The sequence below is a fragment of the Malaclemys terrapin genome, chromosome 12, assembly GCF_027887155.1.
Source record: "Malaclemys terrapin pileata isolate rMalTer1 chromosome 12, rMalTer1.hap1, whole genome shotgun sequence".
NCBI lineage: Eukaryota > Metazoa > Chordata > Testudines > Emydidae > Malaclemys > Malaclemys terrapin.
The window spans coordinates 31,080,378-31,100,683 of NC_071516.1; the positions used below are offsets into that span (position 1 = coordinate 31,080,378).

The window sequence follows — 20,306 nt, forward strand, 5'->3', positions numbered from 1 at the left end:
AATCTTAGGTGTAGACCAGAATTAAAACAGTCCCTTCCCCAAGGAGCTTGCAATCTAAATAAAAAAAGACAAAGTGTGAATATTCAGTTCTCTGCAGCAAAAATAAATATAGGCATACAATAACATAGTCATTGCTAAAGTTTCTCACAGGGCCAGTTTAACATGATCTGTGCTATCGCTGGTTTTTCAATCCCTGAAGGTCCCTACAGCACAAACGTTCCTGAGGCCTGCCCCTTTCCATGAGGTTCTAAAAAGCTTTGATGTGAGGCAATAAATACCCAGGACTATCCCTTTGAATGGTGAGCGTCAAATGTCTCCTTCCAGTAGCTAATCTGTGATCTCTCTATCCTTCCAAAGTTGATGTCTCAGCAATAAAGAGGGATATGTATTGTGCATCTAGATGGGTCCTTTCACTAAACAAACTAATATTTGAAGAAAGAATTAAGACTTGTCTACCAATGCTGCTCTAGTTACATTGATATAACTCCCAGTGTGGACATTTTTATTCCCAAATAAGAGTATCCACACAGGAATTATACTCGTATAACTAGAGCAGTATAGTTATTCCAGCAAATTTCCCCATGTAGCCCAGTCCTTAGAAATCTTCCCTAAAGTCTCTACATAATTCTTTTTGTAATATATTTTCATACCACAAAGCACTGGAAATGTGACCATTAACTGTTATCCTGATAATCATCTTAGATTTCAGACTTGATTCTACTAGTTAGAACAATGGCTTGGAAGTAAAGACTGCTGCATTCTTTGCCACTAACTTGATGCACGTGTAATCTTTGGGTTGGCTAGAGTTCACTTCATTGCCCTTCTCTAGTGCCTAAAAAGACCCCAACAACCATAGAAAAATAGCTGGAGACTCAGAGTTCAGTCTCTCAAGATTTTCAGCAAGGATTGCACAGGCTCAACCTCCCCACATTCAAGTCCTAAAAGGAACTAAAGAAATGAATTTAATTAAATAACTTCATAAAATCTTATGATAAAGAAATAAACACTCTATTGTTTACAACATGACATGGCTATTTTGTAATCCACAGACATTATCTTCAGTTATACATAAATAAAGAAAAATTAAAATCTGAACACTTCAGTCCCCACAGAACACAGCAAGAAGTAACTCAGAGTTCCCAAATGCTTAGGCTGAGTTCACCTGAATCTCAGTTAGTCTTTGATCACCAAATCTAAACGGTCTGCTGAGTCTAAAACAGCATCCTCCCTCCACGTGCTTGTATCTTCAGTTGGAATCCATGCAGACTCTTCCTCTTCCTCTGCTGAAAACACTGCTGGCCAGTCAGTTAACTGATCAACCACTCAGTTAAGTATACAGATTTAAAAAAACCTATGACAAGAAAATACAAAATGGAGAATAGCAAAATATAAATGACTCTTTACCCATTATCACATTTAAAGAAACATTGGTGAATCATAGTAGTTGAGACAATAACTAAGACAGTTTAACTAAAATCAAATAATATTCAAAGCTAGGATTACTATATTTTAATTTAAAAAAAGGACACTCCGGCCCCGCCCCAACTCCGCCCTTTCCCCAAAGTCCCCACCCCAACTCTGCCCCCGCCCCTGAACGCTCCGTGCCCCTGCTCCTCCCCCTTCCCTGCTTCCAGCGAATCAAATGTTCGCAGGAAGCCTGAAACAGGGAGGCAGCAGGTAAGCTGGGCCTGGGGCGGGGGCGGGGCGCGGCGTGGCCCAGTCCGGTCCCCCAAGCAGAGCGGCTCCCTCCGGCGGCCAGCTGGCCCAGGCCAAGAGGCTCTGGCCCTGGCGTCTCCCGCCCCGTCCGGCTCGGCTCGGGCCCTGGGGTGCCGGCTCTGGTTCCAGCTGAGCGGCTCTGGCCCGCCCTGGCCCCGCTGGCCCCAGCAGCCCTGGCCCCCGGCCGAGCACCGCCGGCCCCAGCGGCCCCGGCCGAGCACCGCCGGCCCCAGCACCACTGGCCCACGGCCGAGCACCGCCGGCCCCAGCACCACTGGCCCACGGCCGAGCACCGCCGGCCCCAGTGGCTCCAGCCCCCAACCGAGCACCCCCGGCCGAGCACCGCCGGCCCCAGCGGCCCCAGCCCCCAGCCGAGCACCGCTGGCCCCAGTGGCCCCGGGCCTTGGCCAAGCACCGCCGGTCCCAGCGGACCCGGCCCCCGGCCGAGCACCGCCGGCCTCAGGCTCCGGCCCGGACCCAATCCCCACGACCCCTCCCTCCCTATTTTCCCGGACATGTCCAGCTTTTTGGGATTTCCTCCCGGATGGGGATTTGAGGCCCAAAAAGCCGGACATGTCCGGGAAAATCCGGACGTATGGTAACCCTATTCAAAGCATACAATTAAAATAGAATAAATTATTTTCCCCTCCCAATTTCCCCTGGCTATACTTAGCATTGCCCAGGCTTCCCTGGTAGAGGGGTAACAATATCACTAACCTGCTGCAAAATGCTTCAGTGCTAGAGACAACAGTCTGCTTTCTGCTCCTGGGCTCAGCTTCTCCCAACTCACACAGGACACGTGGCCCTTTGTAAAGCAGCTGTCTTGTCTGCTCGCCCTCATGGAGTCTGACCACAGCAACAGGGAACCTATTGGAGCATACCCAAAATTACCACACCCAATTCCAGAAACTTCTGGATGTGGAGTGCTAAATCTGCCTAGCAACAATGACCCAGACACAACGCACTCCTCCCTCCCGCCAATGGGTCTCTTAAAGAGATATCTCCCTTGTAGGCATATGGGTTACACATGACCTTGGGTCAAGCCACTTATCTTCTCTGTCCCTCCATCTATTAAACTGGGGCTAATATCTCCCTCCAGAGAGATTAGGTAATGAATATTTATACAGCACTTGTCAGGAATTAGGATTTGCAGCTGGGACCAGCTAACTCCATGTCCCTAGTGCAGGGGTTCTCAAACTAGGGGATGGGACCCCTCAGGGGGTCGCAAGGTTATTACATCGGGGGTTGCGAGCTGTCAACCTCCACCCCAAACCCCGCTTTGCCTCCAGCATTTATAATGGTGTTAAATATATTAAAAAGTGTTTTTAATTTATAAGGGGGGTCACACTCAGAGACTTGCTATGTGAAATGGGTCACCAGTACAAAAGTTTGAGCGCCACTGCCCTAGTGAGAAACAGACTCACAGCTGAATCACAGTTGGCTTGCAGCAGAATCACCTGATTGGTCAGACTGCACGATTGGTGGGTATATTTAGCCACCTGCTTTTTAAGCCTAGCAGCAGCTCAAAGCATTTGCATACAGCTGTGTTAGCTGCTTGAGAGCCATGGATGAACCACACAGTGTATGTGTTGTTATAGCCTGGTCTTCATGGGCCAGGCTGGATGTCCCTTCCTCAGGTGCACTGGGGAGTAGGGGAGGGTTCAAGAAGATTCCCATCTTGTGCATTCCATGCAAGGAGCAACCACTCAGAATTGTAGAATCATAGAAAGGTAGGGCTGGAAGGGACCTTGAGAGGTCATATAATCCTGCCCCCTGCACTGTGGCAGGACAAAGTCAACTAGACTATCCCTGACAGGTATTTGTCTAAGCTGTTTTTAAAAATTTCCAATGGCGGGGATTCCACAACCTCCCTTGGTTCCTATTCCAGTGCTTAACTACCCTTACAGTTATGAAGTTTTTCCTGAGGTCTAATGTAAATCTCCCTTGCTGCAATTTAAGCCCATTACTTCTGGTCCTGTGACCAGTGGACAAATCTCCCTTGCTGCAGATTAAGCCTAGTAATTGTTGTCCTACCTGTCACAGCTCAGGGCAACTGCACCTGTCTCTCCCCTCTGTGGTCCAGAAAGGGCACCCATTCTAGGCTCCTCAGCTTTTGCTTCTCTTGGGAAGAGACCCATGTCTCTCTTCATCCTAACTGGGGTATTTCCAGGCTGAACAGTTCCCTGACTACACTGTGATATCCCCAGCAAAAGACAGGCTACCTAAGCAGGCTTGCTTGGCCTTCTCTTCCGAGATGGTTAATAGTTACCATGCAGCAATTTTATTCTTAAGGTAAAACCAATGCAGAGAAAACTTCTTGAAAACTATAAAAGAACCTACACAGAAGGGTAATAAGCTTACCAGAGATCACCCCAGATCCAACATGGCTTCTGGCAGGTGAGCAGTCCTTCACACCCCACAGAGGTTCAAGTTCATAATGCTCTTTGCTCAGCTCAAGTACCCCTACGAATCTGTGAGTGAGTTTAAGTTCTTTGAAGAGATCATTCATAGGTAATCAGTCAGACAATAGGTCCCTTTCCAAAGGCAAAGCTTCAAACAGCTGAAGAGTTATATTAGCATATTCCCTCCTCCTAGAGATATCCTGGGAAACCCACTTAATTTTAAAAGTTCAAATTGTTTCAAAAAGTCCTTTGAAGTTCGTAGCATTTCCCAAGGTTTAAATTAGTCACATCTCCTAGAGGCATAGGCGCCGGACTTCCCAATTTCCCGGGGGGGTGCTCGACCCCCTGCTCCGTCCTAGGCCCCACCCCCTCCCAACCTTTCCCCAATGCCCCACCCCTGCCCCACCTCGTCTCACCCTGCTCCAGCCCCTCCCCCTAGGGTGCCCCATATTCAACTGGTGCCTCTCCGTAGTGGGGGGGCATGAGCAAAAGGGCAGGTCACGTGTGTGTCCCCCAGCACCCAGCCCCGGGGCCACCGCACCTTCCCTGCCCCATGTTACCTGCAGGGGGAGGGTGCTTTGTCCTCCCACTGCACCTGCCCTCCCAGCACGTTCTGCTGCTCTCCCTGTTCCCCAGGAGCCCAGGCGGGGAGCGGGAGGGAGCTGCTTTTAACACCGGCCCCTCCAGGTTGCTGCTCTGCAGCCCTGCTCGGCAGCTACCTGAGAGAGCCTGGCTGGGGAGGAGGTGGCTTCCGCTTCCCACCTGGCTCGGCTGCTGGGGACCACAGCACCTGAGCCCAGGCAGGCAGCAGGAGTCACCTCCCCAGCCAGGGTCTCTCAGGCAATCGCCGCGCAGGGCTGCAGAGCAGCGTCTCAGTGGCTGGAAGGGCTGGGTCCTGTCCTGCCCTTTCCACTCCCCGCATCTGGGCCGTGCGTTGCCCAGGCTTCCCCATGTTCCTCCAGCAGCAGACCACCAAGCAACTGATGGTGGCCGGTGGGAGGCATACGGGGGATGGGGTGAACTGATCGGCAGGGTCCGGTGGTGGTGGGGCCTGCCGGTGGGTGCTCAGCACGGACCATTTTTTTTCTGTGGGTGCTCCAGCCCCAGAGCACCCACAGAGTCAGCGCCTATGCCTAGAGGTGTTGCAGACAGTCCCACAATAACACATAAACAATTGCCTTTTTGACCCCAAAGCTATTAAACTTAATTCAGTAAGGTTTATCCAGGTGATTGGTCTATTTGTCTCACTACTTTCAATGGACACGGAGAACAATTGATCAGTGTCCTCTTTGTAACAGCCCTTAACATATTAGAAGACCGTTGTCAGGTCCCCCCCTCAGTCTTCTTCTTTTCTTATGCTAAACGGGACCGTTTTCTTAAACCTTTCCTCACAGGTCAGGTTTTCTAAACTTTTTGTCATTTTTGTTGCTCTCCTCTGGAACTTCTCCAGTTTGTTCACATCTTTCTTAAAGTGTGGCACCCAGAAGTGTACACAGTACTCCAGCCAAGGCCTCATCAGTGCTGAGTACAGTGGTAAAATTACCTCCCATGTCTTATATACAATACTCCTGTTAATACACCCCAAAATGACATTATCCTTTTTTGTAACTGCATCACATTGCTGACTCATTCAGTTTTTGATCAACTATAACACCCAGGTACTTTTCAGCACTACTGCTGCCTAGCCAGTTAGTTCCCATTTTGTAGTTGCACATTTTATTTTTGATTCCTAAGTGTAGTACTTTGCACTTATCTTTATTGAATTTCATCTTGTTGATGAAACTCTCCAATTGGTCAATGTTGTTTTGAATTCTAATCCTATCCTCCAAAGTGCTTGCAGCCCCTCCCATCTGGTGTCATCTGCAAATTTTATCAGCCTACTCTCCACTTCATTATCCAAGTCATTAATAAAAATATTGACTAGTACGGGACCCAAGACAAACCCCTGCAGGATCCCATTAGAAACATTCTAGCAATTTGACAGCAAACCATTGATTACTACTATCTGAGTAAGGTCTTTCATTCAGCTGTGCACCAATCTTATCGCAATTTTATCTGGACCACATTTCCCTAGTTTGCTTATGAGACTGTCATGTGGTACCATGTCAACATTCTTACTAAAATCAAGATATATCACATCTACTGCTTCCCCAAATCCACTAGGCCAGTAACCCTGTCAAAGAAGGATACGGTTTGGCATAATTTGTTCTTGACAACTCCATGTTGGCTATTTTTTACAACCCTATTATCCTCTAGGTCCTTACAAATTGATTGTTTAATAATTTGTTCCAGTATCTTCCAGGTACCTTTTTAAAGGTAGGTACCATTTCTTTAACACCGCACCTGCCATCTATGAGTTCTCAAAGATAATTGCTAATGCTTCTGAAATTGCTTCAACCAGTTCATTAAGTAACCTAGGTGAATTTTGTCAGGCCTTGCCAACTTGTAAACACCTAATTTATCTAAATAGTCTTCACCAGGTTGTTCTCTTCATGGGTGGCCCCTTTGGAAGAGGGTTCCTTTCTCAACTTGTGCAAGGTAGGACCTTAATTGCTTGACTGCCCACACTATGGCATAACATGCTTTTTCTATGGCAGAATAATAATGTTCAGTTGGTGTCAATTTTTTGCTTAGGAAAGCAACTGGGTGATTCTTGTTATTCTCCCCCATTTGCATCAGCACCGTGCCTTAGACCAATGTCTGATGAGCTGTACACAGTTCAAATATTTTGTCAAAATCTGGACTGGTGAGAACAGGCTTTTCAGACAAGATTTTATTTACGTTATCGAAGCCCTCTTGACATGCCCTTATCCATATGACTTTGCTAGGCTTAGTCACTTTACATAGATCTGTGATTGCAGATACAATGTGTGACGTTGTCTGATTAAAATACAATTATGCAAACCTTTGTTACCACTACTATATAATTGCAGCAAATCTTATACAAAATATAACTCATGGCCAGCAAGGGTTAAGCAGCTTGCAGGCTGAATGACCCAGAGCCCACCTTTAAAGTCATATTAGAAAGATATGCGAATGGTAATTAGGGCTATTCATGGTAGATAGGCTAGAACTTTGAAATGCAAACTTATATTGTTAGAAGTTAGAAGTGATACTAATTGTGTGTATCTTTGATGCTAGCCATGTAAACAGACAGTTCCTGTCTGTCACTATAGCTATGGATTCAGAGATAAAAAAGGAATATTAATTAAGGAATTAATTTATGTAACTAATTACTGCTGGTGTTTAGGAAACAAAAGGTTAGATCAAAAGCCTACTGTTTACCCCGGGACTGTATGGTCAAGCAAAACTGAATAAAAGACCATTGGATCCTGATTCTGTCATCTCAGATCTGCTTGAAGTTTCATGCAGGGGAAGCCTAAGCCACAAGGACTGAGATCCCAGTTCTGACTGGACTAACCTGAAATATAAACATTGGACTATAACCTATGGACTATTTCTGAAAGAACTCTTTGCAGCTACAAAGCTCATCATCTCTGCTATGTATCTGAATCTCAAGAATTGAATTCATGTCTGTATGTATCCTGATCTTTTAACCATACTCTCTCTTTTTTCTTTTTTAATAAATTTTAGTTTAGTTAATAAGAATTGGCTGTAAGCATGTATTTGGGTGAGATCTGGAGTATTCAATAACCTGGGAGGTAATGTGTCCGATCCTTTGGGATTGGTAGAACCTTTTCTTTTACATGATGAAATAAGATTTTCAGAAATCTGACTTGGGTACCTGGATGGAGGCCCGAGGCTGGGTTACTTCAAGGAAACTGTGTTGTTGGCTTCTGAGCAACCAGTGAGGTAATAAAGAAGCCATTTTATGTTGGCTTGGTAAATCTAAGTATTGAAAATATCCACCAGCTTTGGGGATTACCTGCCCCATTCTTTGCAGTTCACCCTGAGTGACCTCAGCTGGCCCCCACTAGGACCCCAGTCACGCAATGTCATCACCCATCACATTCCTTCTGTATGGTTTACCAGACCTATTAAAGATCAGGCCTGTTTGATTTGGGTACAGGCCAATTTATAATGGCTTCAAGTTTTAAGGGATGAGGAGTTATTTGACTTCCCCTTCCCAGTGTTCCAAATAAGGAACTCTGGCTGCTCCAATTTTATACCCAGAGGCTTTTATGGTTAGGCCTGACTCTTTGAGCTTTGACTGCACAATTTCCAAGTTTTTTGTGCTCAGACCAAGTGTTGCTAAACGTTGCGATGCTGTCCACATATGTCCATACAAAGCTCTGTAAACTATTTACCATTTGGTTGACCAGCCTCTGAAAAGTGTCTCCTGCATTCATTAACCCAAATATAATCTTGTGAACTCACAGCATCCCATATCAGTGATGAAAGCACTTATCAAAAGGAATTTGCCAATAACTTCTAGTTAAATCTAAAGAGCTGAGATATTTAGCTTTCCTTAAAAATGACCAGCATGTCATCAGTTCTACACATGGGATACATATCTGGCACTGAGCCAGCACTGAGTTTTCTATAATCAACACAAAACCTTACAGAGTTGTCTTTCTTGGGGACCAAGACCACAGGTGATGCCCAAGAGCTGTCAGACCCTTTAATTACTCCTAATTCTAACATGCTTTGTATTATTAATTTGTTCCTGCACCTTGCCAGCAGTCCTGTAGGGTCTGCTGGGAGGTGGCTGTGGTCCTTCTGTAATGATTTTAGGAGTCAGCAAGTGTGTTTTCCCTGGCTTGTTAGAAGACACTTTTTTGTGTTCTTGCCGCACAGACAACATCTCTGCCCTTTGAACTGGGATTAACTCACTGCAGATACAAATGCTTTCCAGAGCTGAGTCAGTTTGGCAATTAAATCAATGAGGTGGTGTTCCTCAGTTTCCCCTTCTCCACAGCAGATCATGTTTACCATGGCTTCCCAGGTGTGATAGACCTTAAGTCTGTTTACATCTACTAGCTGTGAGACAGCATTACCATGAGGTTTTTTAACACAATATGTATCTTCATTTTAACACAATATCTATCACCTTGTGATGGGGTGTACCAGGCCCTTTGAGGCCTCCTGATCCTACTACATCCCACTCCAGGAAATGAGCAGTGAAGGTGGGTCCTCCAGGCCTTCCTAGCAAGGCAGCCAATCAGAGTGCAGCAGGCTCAGTTAAAAGGAGCTGCGGGGGTTGAGCTAGTCAGTTCCTGGCTGGGACCAGAAGCGTAAGGAAGGTGTTCCTTGCTGGAGCTCAAAGGAGAATCAGAAGATGGGTTCTGGTGGCACTGGCATTCAGTGAGGAAGAAGAGGAGTTGTGAACTTCAGCCCTGTGATATGGGTGAAGAGGAAGGGGACATGTGGGAAAAGGCCCCGGGAATGCAGCAGCAGTAGCTATTAAAGGAAGCAGCACGCGGCTGCTATTTGTAGGATCCCTGGGTTGGGACCCAGAGTAGTGGGCAGGCCTGGGTCCCCCATACTGTCCACTAGCAAAGTGGCCAAAACCCCAAGAAGGAGACAAGTTTTGTTTAAAGAACAGGAGTACTTGTGGCACCTTAGAGACTAACAAATTTATTAGAGCATAAGGTTTTGTGGACTACAGCCCACTTCTTCGGATGCATATAGAGTGGAACATATATTGAGGAGATATATATATATATATATACACACACACACACACACACAACTCCAACAGGTGGGAGTTGTCTTACCAACTCTGAGAGGCCAATTAAGTAAGAGAAAAAAACTTTTGAAGTGATAATCAAGATAGCCCAGTACAGACAGTTTGATAAAAAGTGTGAGAATACTTACAAGGGGAGATAGAGTCAATGTTTGTAATGGCTCAGCCATTCCCAGTCCTTGTTCAATCCTGAGTTGATTGTATCTAGTTTGCATATCAATTCCAGCTCAGCAGTCTCTCGTTGGAGTCTGTTTTTGAAGTTTTTCTGTTGTAAGATAGCCACCCACAGGTCTGTCATTGAATGGCCAGACAGGTTAAAGTGTTCTCCCACTGGTTTTTGAGTATTATGATTCCTGATGTCAGATTTGTGTCCATTAATTCTTTTGCATAGAGACTGTCCGGTTTGGCCAATGTACATGGCAGTGGGGCATTGCTGGCACGTGATGGCAAGTTTTGTTTAGAAGCCCAAGCACAGGGCTGGAATTTAAAGCACTCAGAGAAGGGCTGAAGACCCTGCAGAGCACCAGCCATTTGTTGGACTTTGTAATCCCACAGGGGGACTGAACTTGAAGGAGGGACCTGGCTGGAGAGCTGGGGCAATAATAACCAAGAAAGGTAAAGAGTCTCCAGGAAGAAAGCCCTGGTTGTACTGCTCTATACCAGGGCAGGCAGGGACTTAAAGCTAACTCAAAAGTGGCTGAGAACTGAGCCCAGACATGGGGCTAAAGACATTAACAGTGGCACAGGGAAAGGCCTTCTTGGACCTTTTACCCCAGAAGGGGTTCATCCATCCACCTATTGACTGAGTGACTTAGGTGATGGGCTGAGCCACTTAAGACCCACCTGATGAGAGCAATAGCCCACAGTGGGAGCTGCAAGCAGAGAAAGGAAAGAGTGCAGGACTGCACCCAGACAACAGGAGGTACTCACAAGAGGTGTAGTGCCCCATCACACCTTAAAAGGTCCTTCTCAAGAATTTTCCATTTTGTACTTTTTCACAGGGCACAATATCAACACCAAGTCCCCTGTTTCAGAAGAGCATGAAAGATATTTTGCTTATGGCTAAGTCTATTAACATGGTAACCTGTAGCAAAAGGGAATATCATGCTGGGATCCCACAGGGAGCGGGAGGGGAGGGGAGGGGAGGGGAGGAAAGGCTGGATAGCTCAGTGGTTTGAGCATCCGCCTGCTAATCCCAGGGATGTGAGTTCAATCCTTGAGGGGGCCATTTAGGAATCTGGGGCAAAAATCTGTCAGGGACAGTACTTTGTCCTGCTAGTGAAGGCCAGGGACTGGACTTGATGACCCCAGGAAGTTGCTCTACTCTCCTTGCCTGTGATACAAGAGGTGTTTCAGAGGGTAGCAATGGACATTGTGGGCCCTATGCCATGCCCTACCTGAAAGGGAAGAAATATTTTGGTGATGGTGGATTTTGCCACTAGAGATCCTGAAGCCATAGCTCTGACTAACATTGAGTCAGAATCTGTGGCAAGAGACCTTCTCACTAGCTTCAGCAGAGTGGGTTTCCCTAGAGCAGGGGTGGGCAAACTACAGCCTGGGGGCCACATGTGGCCCTTCAGACATTTTAATCTGGCCCTTGAGCTCCAGCTGGGGAGCAGGGCGCAGGGCTTTCCCCACTCCAGCGCTCCAGCTGGGGAGCAGGGTCAGGGGCTTGCCCCGCTCCGCACAGCTCCTAGAAGCAGTGGCGTGTCCCTCCTCTGGCTCCTACACATGGGGCAGCCAGGGGGCTCTGAACGCTGCCTCCACCCCAAGCACTGTCTCCGCAGCTCACATTAGCCGGGAACCGCGGCCAATGGGAACTGCAGGGGGTGCCTGCAAACACGGCAGCGTGCAGAGCTGCCTGGCTGCTCCTCCGTGTAGGAACTGGTGGGAGGACATGCCACTGCTTCTGGGACATGCTGCTGCTTGAGGTAAGCGCCACCCAGAGCCTGCACCCCTGCCCCACTCTTGTGTCCCAACTCCCTGCCCCAGTCCTGATCCCTCTCCTACCCTCCAAACCCCCCAGTCCCAGCCCCACTCAGAGTCTGTACACCCAGCTGGAGCCCTCACACCCCTGCCCCAGTCTGGAGCCTCCTCCTGCACCCTGAACTCCTCAGTTCTGGCCCCACCCCAGATCCTGCACCCCCAGCTGGAGCCCTTATCCCCTCCCACACCCCAACCCCCAATTTCATGAGCATTCATGGCCACCCATACAATTTCCATACCCAGATGTGGCCCTCAGGTCAAAAAGTTTGCCCACCCCTGCCCTAGAGAGATTTTTATGACATTGGGTCAAATTTCATGTCTCAATTTCCATAGCTCACTGAATAGCTATGTGGGGGTGCAACTAAAAGCTACCTCATATCCCCCAGAAATAAATAGTTTGGTGGAAAGATTCAATGTGACCCTAAAAATCTAGGCCGGGAATGTCTGCAAATAAACGGTTCAAGATTGGGCTAATTATTAATATATTTGCTGTTTACTTATAGGGCGGTTTCAAGAATCAACTGGGTTCCCCCCCATTTGTCCTCCTATACAGCCAGAAAGTCAGGGACCCCTAGATCTCAGAGACTCTTGGGAAGGGGAAATTGAAGCAGAAGAAGAGTCAGAAACTAAATATGTTCAAAGGTTCAGAAACTAGTTAAAACGTTGTTCAATAACCAACGAGTTAAAAGACATGTTGTTTATTGTACAATCTAACCTCCAAGACAGTCAGTCCAGACAAAAGGCATAGTATGATAAACATGCTTATAAACACCCTTTTGAAATAAGAGACTTGGTGTTGGTATTATGCCCTGTGGAAAAGTGCAAAATGCAAAATTCTTGGACTACATTGAATGTCTGACGTGTATCCTGTATGCAGTGGGGTTGTAGCTATCTTGGTCTCAGGATATTAGAGAGACAAGGTGGCTGTGTGGCTTGAAAGCTTGTCTCTCTTACCACCAGCAATAAATAAAAGAGATTACCTCCCCCACCTTATCTTTTTGGTATGTACCCTGGGCTTTTAATTTTATTTCAATACTTTAACCACCATAAGAAAATTGCAACATGGATAAAAAATGGATACTTGTATAAAACCACAAAAAAAACTGTTCTGGGTGACTTCCTTTCCCCTCTCAGTTAATTTATTTTTGTCCAACTCTTATCTCTGAAGTCCTGACACTTTACTACATATTCACAAGACACTTTGAGAATTCTCATTGATTAGAATAACTATAATTGTTATAATCCAGCAGTTCTCAAAATGTGGATCATGACCCCAAAGTGGGTCATGAGTTCATTTTAATGGGGTCGCCAGGACCGGCCTTAGACTCGCTGAGACCCAAGGCAGAAAGCTGAAGCCCGAGCCCCGCTGCCCCAGGCTGAAGCCAAAGCCCAAGAAACGTAATTTCATAGGGCCCCAGGCAACTGCCATGCTTGCTACCCCCAACACAGGGGCACTGGGGTCATGTCGTAATTCTTGTTGTCAGAAGGGAGGCACAGTGCAATGAAGTCTGAGAACTGTTGTATAATCTACTGTTTTGTATGTGTCATTCTAAAGTGTAGAACAAACCGTTAGTAAACTTTCTGTAACTGTTCTTTGAAATGTGCTGCATGTGTCCATTTCACTGTAGATGCATGTGTGCGCCGAGCACAGTCGCTGGAAATTTTCCCTTCAGTGTACTCATTGGGTTGACTCTGGTGCTGCATGCTGACAGCATCAGTATAAGGGCCCAGTTCACCCCGCACCTATCAGTTCCTTCTTTCTTTCTGAAGAGGGTCCCATAATCCTCTTATTGAGGGGTAGGGCCACTTTTGACGAGCCCACAGTGGACAGGAGCTAGGTAAGGCTATGGGAGGATTCTTTTACTACCTCTGCTTGCAAGCCTAAGTTCGTGGTCACCCTCTTCAACAGTTCTTGGTAGGCCTTGAAGTCATCTTGAGGGGGTGATATGCCCACTCTTGACCACCTCATCTGGGAAGGCGCCCGCACTGGCTGGGAGCCTCTCTTTCCTTCTGCACCAGTGGGAACCGGATCCTGAAGGTCAGCACCAGGCTTGATACCAGAGTGCTGGTCGGGCACTGCCCGATGGGACAGAGGAGACCTTCTCTAAAAGGCCCCAAAGTAAAAGCGTCTTATGTGGGACTCTGGCATCGAGGGGAATCCCCACAGATTCCAAAAGGGTCACTGCATTGTCATAGGCATAGACCTATGACCACTGGGCCCGGCCATCAGTGGCACTCCTGTACCCAGGTCCATGGCAGGGTAGGGTTGACAGGAAGGTTAACAAGAGTGACTCCTCAGACAGGAGTATGACCCAATGATGTGTCTTCCCCTGGGGACTACGGAGGTGTGGTTCCTGTTGGTGCCGGTGCAGGAAAGCTTGTGTTGTGGCCAGCAAGGACGGTTTTCCTCTGGATGTTACCATGGGTCCTGGAGCCAGATAAGAGCTGGTAGCTATGTGCTTCCTCTTGCCCACTGGCAGCACCGCCGCTGACTCTATATTGCTGGTAACAGCGGTACTGAGAGCGCCAGCACATCTCTGGCCACAGCAAATGCCTCCAGCATGGACAGCCTCAGGTGCGGACGGCTCATCCAGGACCAGATTCAACAGTACCTGCAGATGGGCCACAGTCAACTGTTCTGCCTGCGATGTCGAGGCAGAGGAGTGGCCTGACTTAGATCGCACTTTGCTCTGTTCTCCATTCCTGGCTTCTTCAGAATAGGGGAATGCCCCCTCTGAGCCAGCTGCTTCTTCTGCTTCTTTCCCTGCACAAGGGATGATGAATGGTGCTGGGACTCCTGTATGGCAGGATGAGTGCTCCGCACCAACACTGAGGTACTCAGGGCCAAGTTCAAATGGCTTGGCTTGGAGGAAGAGCGAAGCACTGCATTCGTCAAAAGGACCTTTAACCTGGCCTCTCGATCCTTCTTTGTATGAGGGAGGAGAGATAGGCATTTTATGGCAAATCTGACCACGATCCCCGATGTGAGCCTCACCTTTAAGAAACTAGAGTGTGTGTTGCTCAAAGGCATACCTTGTTGCAGGAGGCACGAGGCTTGAAGCCCAGTGACCCAGGCATACGTCCGCACCAGGAGTGGATGAAACTCTGCTGATGGAGAAGCGCCAACTAAACTATCAACTATTTACACTCTAACTATACAAAATATTAAGAAAACGAAAATAAACAAAGACCATGGAGAACAGTTTGCTGTAGCAAGGACAGCAGTTCCAGCAACCGTCATGGGCAGTAAGAAGTAGCTGAGGGTCACAGGGTTGACCAGACCCTTATACCAACACTATGTGTGTGCAGCACCAGAGTTGACCCAACTGGTACCACAGAGGTAAAAGCTTCCAGCAACTGTGCTTGTGGCATGCACACTCCTACAATGGAAGTGTGCTATCACTTGAAGAATTACAAGCTCTTTAGGGCAAGGACCGTATCTTATGTATTTTCACAGTGCCTAGTGCATCTGCCTCTCTGGTAAAGCAAACACGTAGAACATTTATGATGTTCTTCAGAAATTAAAATGCATATTTAATGGAGGAACAATGTTTTTTCCATGTAAACCACGTGTTTCACATACTTATGTTAAACAAAATGGAAAGTGGCTAAAACTTAGTCTCCCGAAGTCTCTCTTATTGAAGCTGTTCCTCTGGCAGGGAGAGGTGACTTGAACCTGGCTATCTCAGAACGCACGAGTGCTATACCCCAGGGGCTGAAAGTTACAAGGTGGGCAGCACTACTTCTTCCCCCCAGCCCCTTCATCTGGGGGGAGGTAGACATCTGCCTTGATTATTCTTACAATAAATGTAAAGCCACCTGACTCCAGGAGAAGGGTTCTCACTAATGGGTTGCTAGCAGATATGCATCTCTCTGCAGTCTGGACCTATGTCAGAGAGAAGTGGCGCTTAGGACACTCCCCTTTGGTCAGCCTCTCCCAGGGGCAAGGTCCTTCCATTTTAGGTTTTTACCAAAACATTCCCAGGTTTTACAATAGCTATTACTTAGTTTTTACCAATTTTCACTCACACTTTGGACCATTAAACTACATGAAAATACTGATTGTTAAGCAAATCCAATAAATCACATTAGATAGGTGTTTGTTAATAATAAGTTAGTCTGACTGTAAATGCAAGGCTAGCTGTTTAAAGTAAGGCAATGTAGTGGAACACACACACACCAGTATTTGAGTCCTAGAAAAAAGTAGAACTCCCCAGACCCACCCCCCACTCCAGGAGAGAAGACAGTTAAGTAACTTGGACAGACCGTCTGGAAGGAGATGGCAGCTTGGTAACCTGGGCTGCCAAGCCACCATTTCATCTTCCAGAATGGAGAGCCAGATCAGAAGTACTCTCCCCCCGCACCCCGATATCCTCCCATCCCACAGTATTTACCCTGAAAACTGTGAAGTTAACTTTTTGCACCAATTTATAGCACCCTTTTAAAAAATGTTGTAATGAACACTGATAAATTCCCAAGAAATTTTAAACAAAATAAACTAAAACAAAGGGCCTTGACCATTGGCTACCTTGGTTTCTCCGCACCTAGCCTGCTGGCTTTTGTGAATCAATCTAAGATGCCTATCTCTCCCCATTCATGGTATAAGGAGCCTAGGCGTCTAACTCAGGCTTTGTGGAATTGCAATGTTGTTCCTGTGATTTTCTAAGTACCTAAAAGTTAGGAATTGTGATGCCTACCATGGCAATGCCTAAGTCCCTTTGTGAATTTGGGCCTAAATACTCAAGGTATGACAGCCAAAGTATTGTCATGGATCAGAAACTGGCTACAAGACAGAAAACAAGTAGGAAGAAAGAGTCAATTTTCATCATAGCAGAAGGTTAACAGCAGCTGCTTCAAAGGTCTGTACTAGGCTATTCAATATATTTACTAACAATATGGAAGAGGATGGCCACATTTGCAGACAACAAAATTATTTGGGCTAGTCAAGACTGGAGAGGGCTGCGAAGAGCTTCACCAAGATCTAACTAAACCAAGTGAATGGGCAGCACAATGGGAGATTAAATTCAATTCTGATGCCAAGTAATGCACATTGTAGGGAATAAATGGAACCTCTTATACACCTTATAGGATGTTCTAAATTAACTATCAGCTCAGTAAGAGACATGGTCTGCTTAATGAAAACCTCTCTAAGCCACAGCAATCAACAGCAAACAAAATGTGAGGATGTATAAGGAATTAGGGACTACTGGCATGGCATACCTCACCTGGAATGTGTTCAATTCAGTATTAAATGCCATATCCGTATAGAAACTGAATCCTGATAGTTTTGTCATATCTCTCATATTGTTGAGAATGACTCTTGAGAAAGCTTGTGTGTAGTACATGTGACAATTCCACTGAGCAATATTTTAAGGATCAAGATAAATTCTTTTCACTCTAGTAACTTGATAGTTGTTGGAAAGGAAATTAAGCAAAATCATATGCTTGGCTTTTGTGTGTTGGGGGGAAAAAATCTGTCAGTAAAAGGAAATTGATCTGTGGTTGACAGATGTCAATCACAGCACCCAAGGTTTTAGTTGCTGAAGTAGAAAGCCAATTTAAGCATAACACTACTTACAGAAAGCATGATTCAAAAGGTAAATTTCCTAGTATATGTAGGCCACTGAAAACTATAGGAATTTTTAAAAAATTCTAACGTTTCACCTTTTTACTATTGTCTTAAACGTAGTTCCTCTCTGCCACTCAGGCAGGAGCATTATACTTGCTCTTTGAAATGGTACATTTATTGACTGAAGTACAAGCAATCTGGAAAAATATGGAAGGAAAATCTGGGGAGATAACTGCATACAGAGGAATATGAACATTTACCTATTTGTCACAGAGATATAATTAGACTCTGGAAAGCAGGCATAAATTACTACAAACAATGTCAGTCATCACACAGTTTTAAAGAACTTTTTATTGTAAAATATACATATTTACAAATGAAGGCACTTTTAATCCATAACAAAACTTTAAAACCTAACAGCTTGGCAAACTGTTCAAGTCCAAAATTTACTCTGCTCTATCAACATTAGCATCTATTCTGGGTCAAATTTATTATGAAAAGGAATTAAAAATCCAACTGTAATACTTTGTTTTAATAAAATACACTAAACCTAATCATAACTAACAAATTTCAGCACCATTATTTTAATTCAAGATTAGAGAAACTGAAACAGTCTGCAGGGCATACCTCAGAGCATACCTCTTAAGAAATAAAGTAGGTTTACACATGATGAGAAATTAAAACCAAGTTACTAAATTGTTCCATCATCCAATACTGCTGAGTGATCTTTACTATCCGACAGACCATCCTAGCCTAGTTTTCTTGAGGAATATAACCCCTCATGCAGTGATTCAAGCACAATTGGCTCCATTTATGTGAAGTCTAATTCAAGATCTTTCCACAACAAGGTAGATTTTCCAGGGCTGTGCTCAGGACCATGATTACCCATGCACAAATGCATTTTGTCAGTAACTAAAAACTGGAAGTTGGTATTTTTTTTCCCCCAACCATTCACATCACATACTTAAAAGGAGTTAACTGTAATCTGCGCTAAGATTATAACTTTTGTTACGCCACTTCATAACATTGCAGTCTTCATTCTCAAAACTTTCAAAAGGCAAAACACGTTTTTCAGAGCAGTCAAAACAATGGCAGCCTTCAAAAAGTTAATTTGTTATCAAAACCTTAGGGGACTTGTGAACTTTCCCTTCATTGCTGATTACCAAGGTGAATATGTAAACCGAAGCGCTCTCCTTTATAATCAATTTCATCCACCAGATTTCCAGTTCCTTCCACTGAAAATTCTGATGTATCAAATCCTGGAGCACTCAATAATCAAGCTAATAAAAGCTAAGTAAAATAGTCAGAGCTCTAGAAAAGAGCTGTCCATTAAAAAGACAGTTCAAGTTTGTAAGTATAAGATGCTTATAGCAACTTTGAACAGAAAAGTATAACACAGAATTACCTTATGGCTCTAAGCTTTAAAAAAATCACAACTGTTAAAATTAGACTACTGCTTATAAACAGTATTATATAAACATTAAGTTTTCCTCATCTTGATAAAACAATCCTATCAAAATTCTTTCTAACATTTAAGATGTAGGAATTTTGCTGGAATTTTACACATTGCCATTGGAACAAAGCTAAAGCTACATGTCTGTAATAGCTACCCAAAAAAAAAAAAAAAAGTACAAACATGCCTCATCTGTTTGGGCTTACATTCTGTGTAGATACTACACAACATAGGAGAGTACACTTGTCAGAAAAAAAAAAAATCCTAAAGAAAAGAAATTTTAAGTTCATTAAATGAATCATCACACATTAGCTACAGCAGTAACTGATGGCCAAAGCCCAGAACTGTTTAACCATTATTGATACACGCTAGGCTTTTTCAGTTAAGATACAGTATCTATGAATATTTAGTGCTGCAGAGGCGATGTGCAGAAGGAAGGAGTGCTTCAGAGCTGTCTCCAGTGGCAGCATTCACTGCTCTGGAGGAAGCTGAATTCAGAAGAGGCTCCCAGAAACATCTCCCTAACACTCTAGAATAAGTGCGCTTTCAATTTAGGCCTTTGCAGTTGTACTTGCTGATTTCTCTCCCAAACTATAAGAAACATACTTAATCCATGTCACAACATTCACTTTAGTTCACATCCTGAAAGTAGGTGGAGAATAGCATTTTACCAGTTATACTCAGCTATAAAAGCCAAAAATTAACCCTGTTCAAATCACATTATCAAGTCTTTGATAAAAGGTGACTTTTTTCACGTAATATAGAATGCAGAACCAAGAGCAGATGGGTTTATCTAACCCTTAATGTAGTAAAACAAACAAGTTGTCTCCTGATCTGTTCACATTAAAGTAATGCATAAGATTCTATACTCTTCATATAAAAACAAAAAGGCGCTTGAGGTGTTTCCCTGCAAACAGATCCCCAAATGCTGAGTATAGTGATTGCCCCTGCTGCTTTCCTACATCCAGTCAATTCAATTTCAGAAACAGAACCACTGAAACTAGGAGCTGGCCCTCATGCTCAAAGCAGAACCGCTAAACTAGAAGATTAGAGGTGAATATCTGACATGGCTCAAAGAACCATTTCAACATGCTAATCAGCAGATAGATTCATAGCACGTCTGACAGCAATAAAGTTAATGTGATCATAGCCTCTAATTCCCCACAGTTCAGTCCTTAACACTTCCTTTTTGCATTCCAACTGAAGTCAGGTGACAGTACAATTTTACACATTAATTAGTAAACTGCCTGCACACACCACAGCTGGATATCTGGAAAAATTGTTTCCCAAGTGTGATGAATTCTGGAGGCTTCAGTCCCTTGTAGATGTTAGTGATTTGCTCTTTCACTGACAACATCCTGAAGACGTTTTAGTAAGACATCATCATTTTCCTGGCACAGTCGTTTTGCTGGAGACTCACTGTCACTGTCAATTGTAATTGCTCGCTTCTTACTCCTGTGTTCACCTTGTTTTATCATATTGTTGATGTCCTTCAAACTCTGTCAATAAGAGGAGATTTAAAATTAAAAACAA

The 20,306-nt window shown here is 45.0% G+C and overlaps 1 protein-coding gene across 3 annotated transcripts in view; it reads right to left on the reverse strand.

Annotated features, from left to right (window-relative positions):
* Positions 1 to 17,653: 17,653 nt before the first annotated feature.
* Positions 17,654 to 20,306, reverse strand: part of RBL1 (RB transcriptional corepressor like 1) — an 83,307-nt gene continuing 80,654 nt past the window's right edge. For all 3 annotated transcript variants that reach the window (XM_054045452.1, XM_054045451.1, XM_054045450.1), the window contains one exon: positions 17,654 to 20,272. In XM_054045452.1, coding sequence (XP_053901427.1) covers positions 20,102 to 20,272 — 171 coding nt within the window. In that variant the 3' untranslated portion in view covers positions 17,654 to 20,101. The remainder of the gene's footprint in view (positions 20,273 to 20,306) is intronic.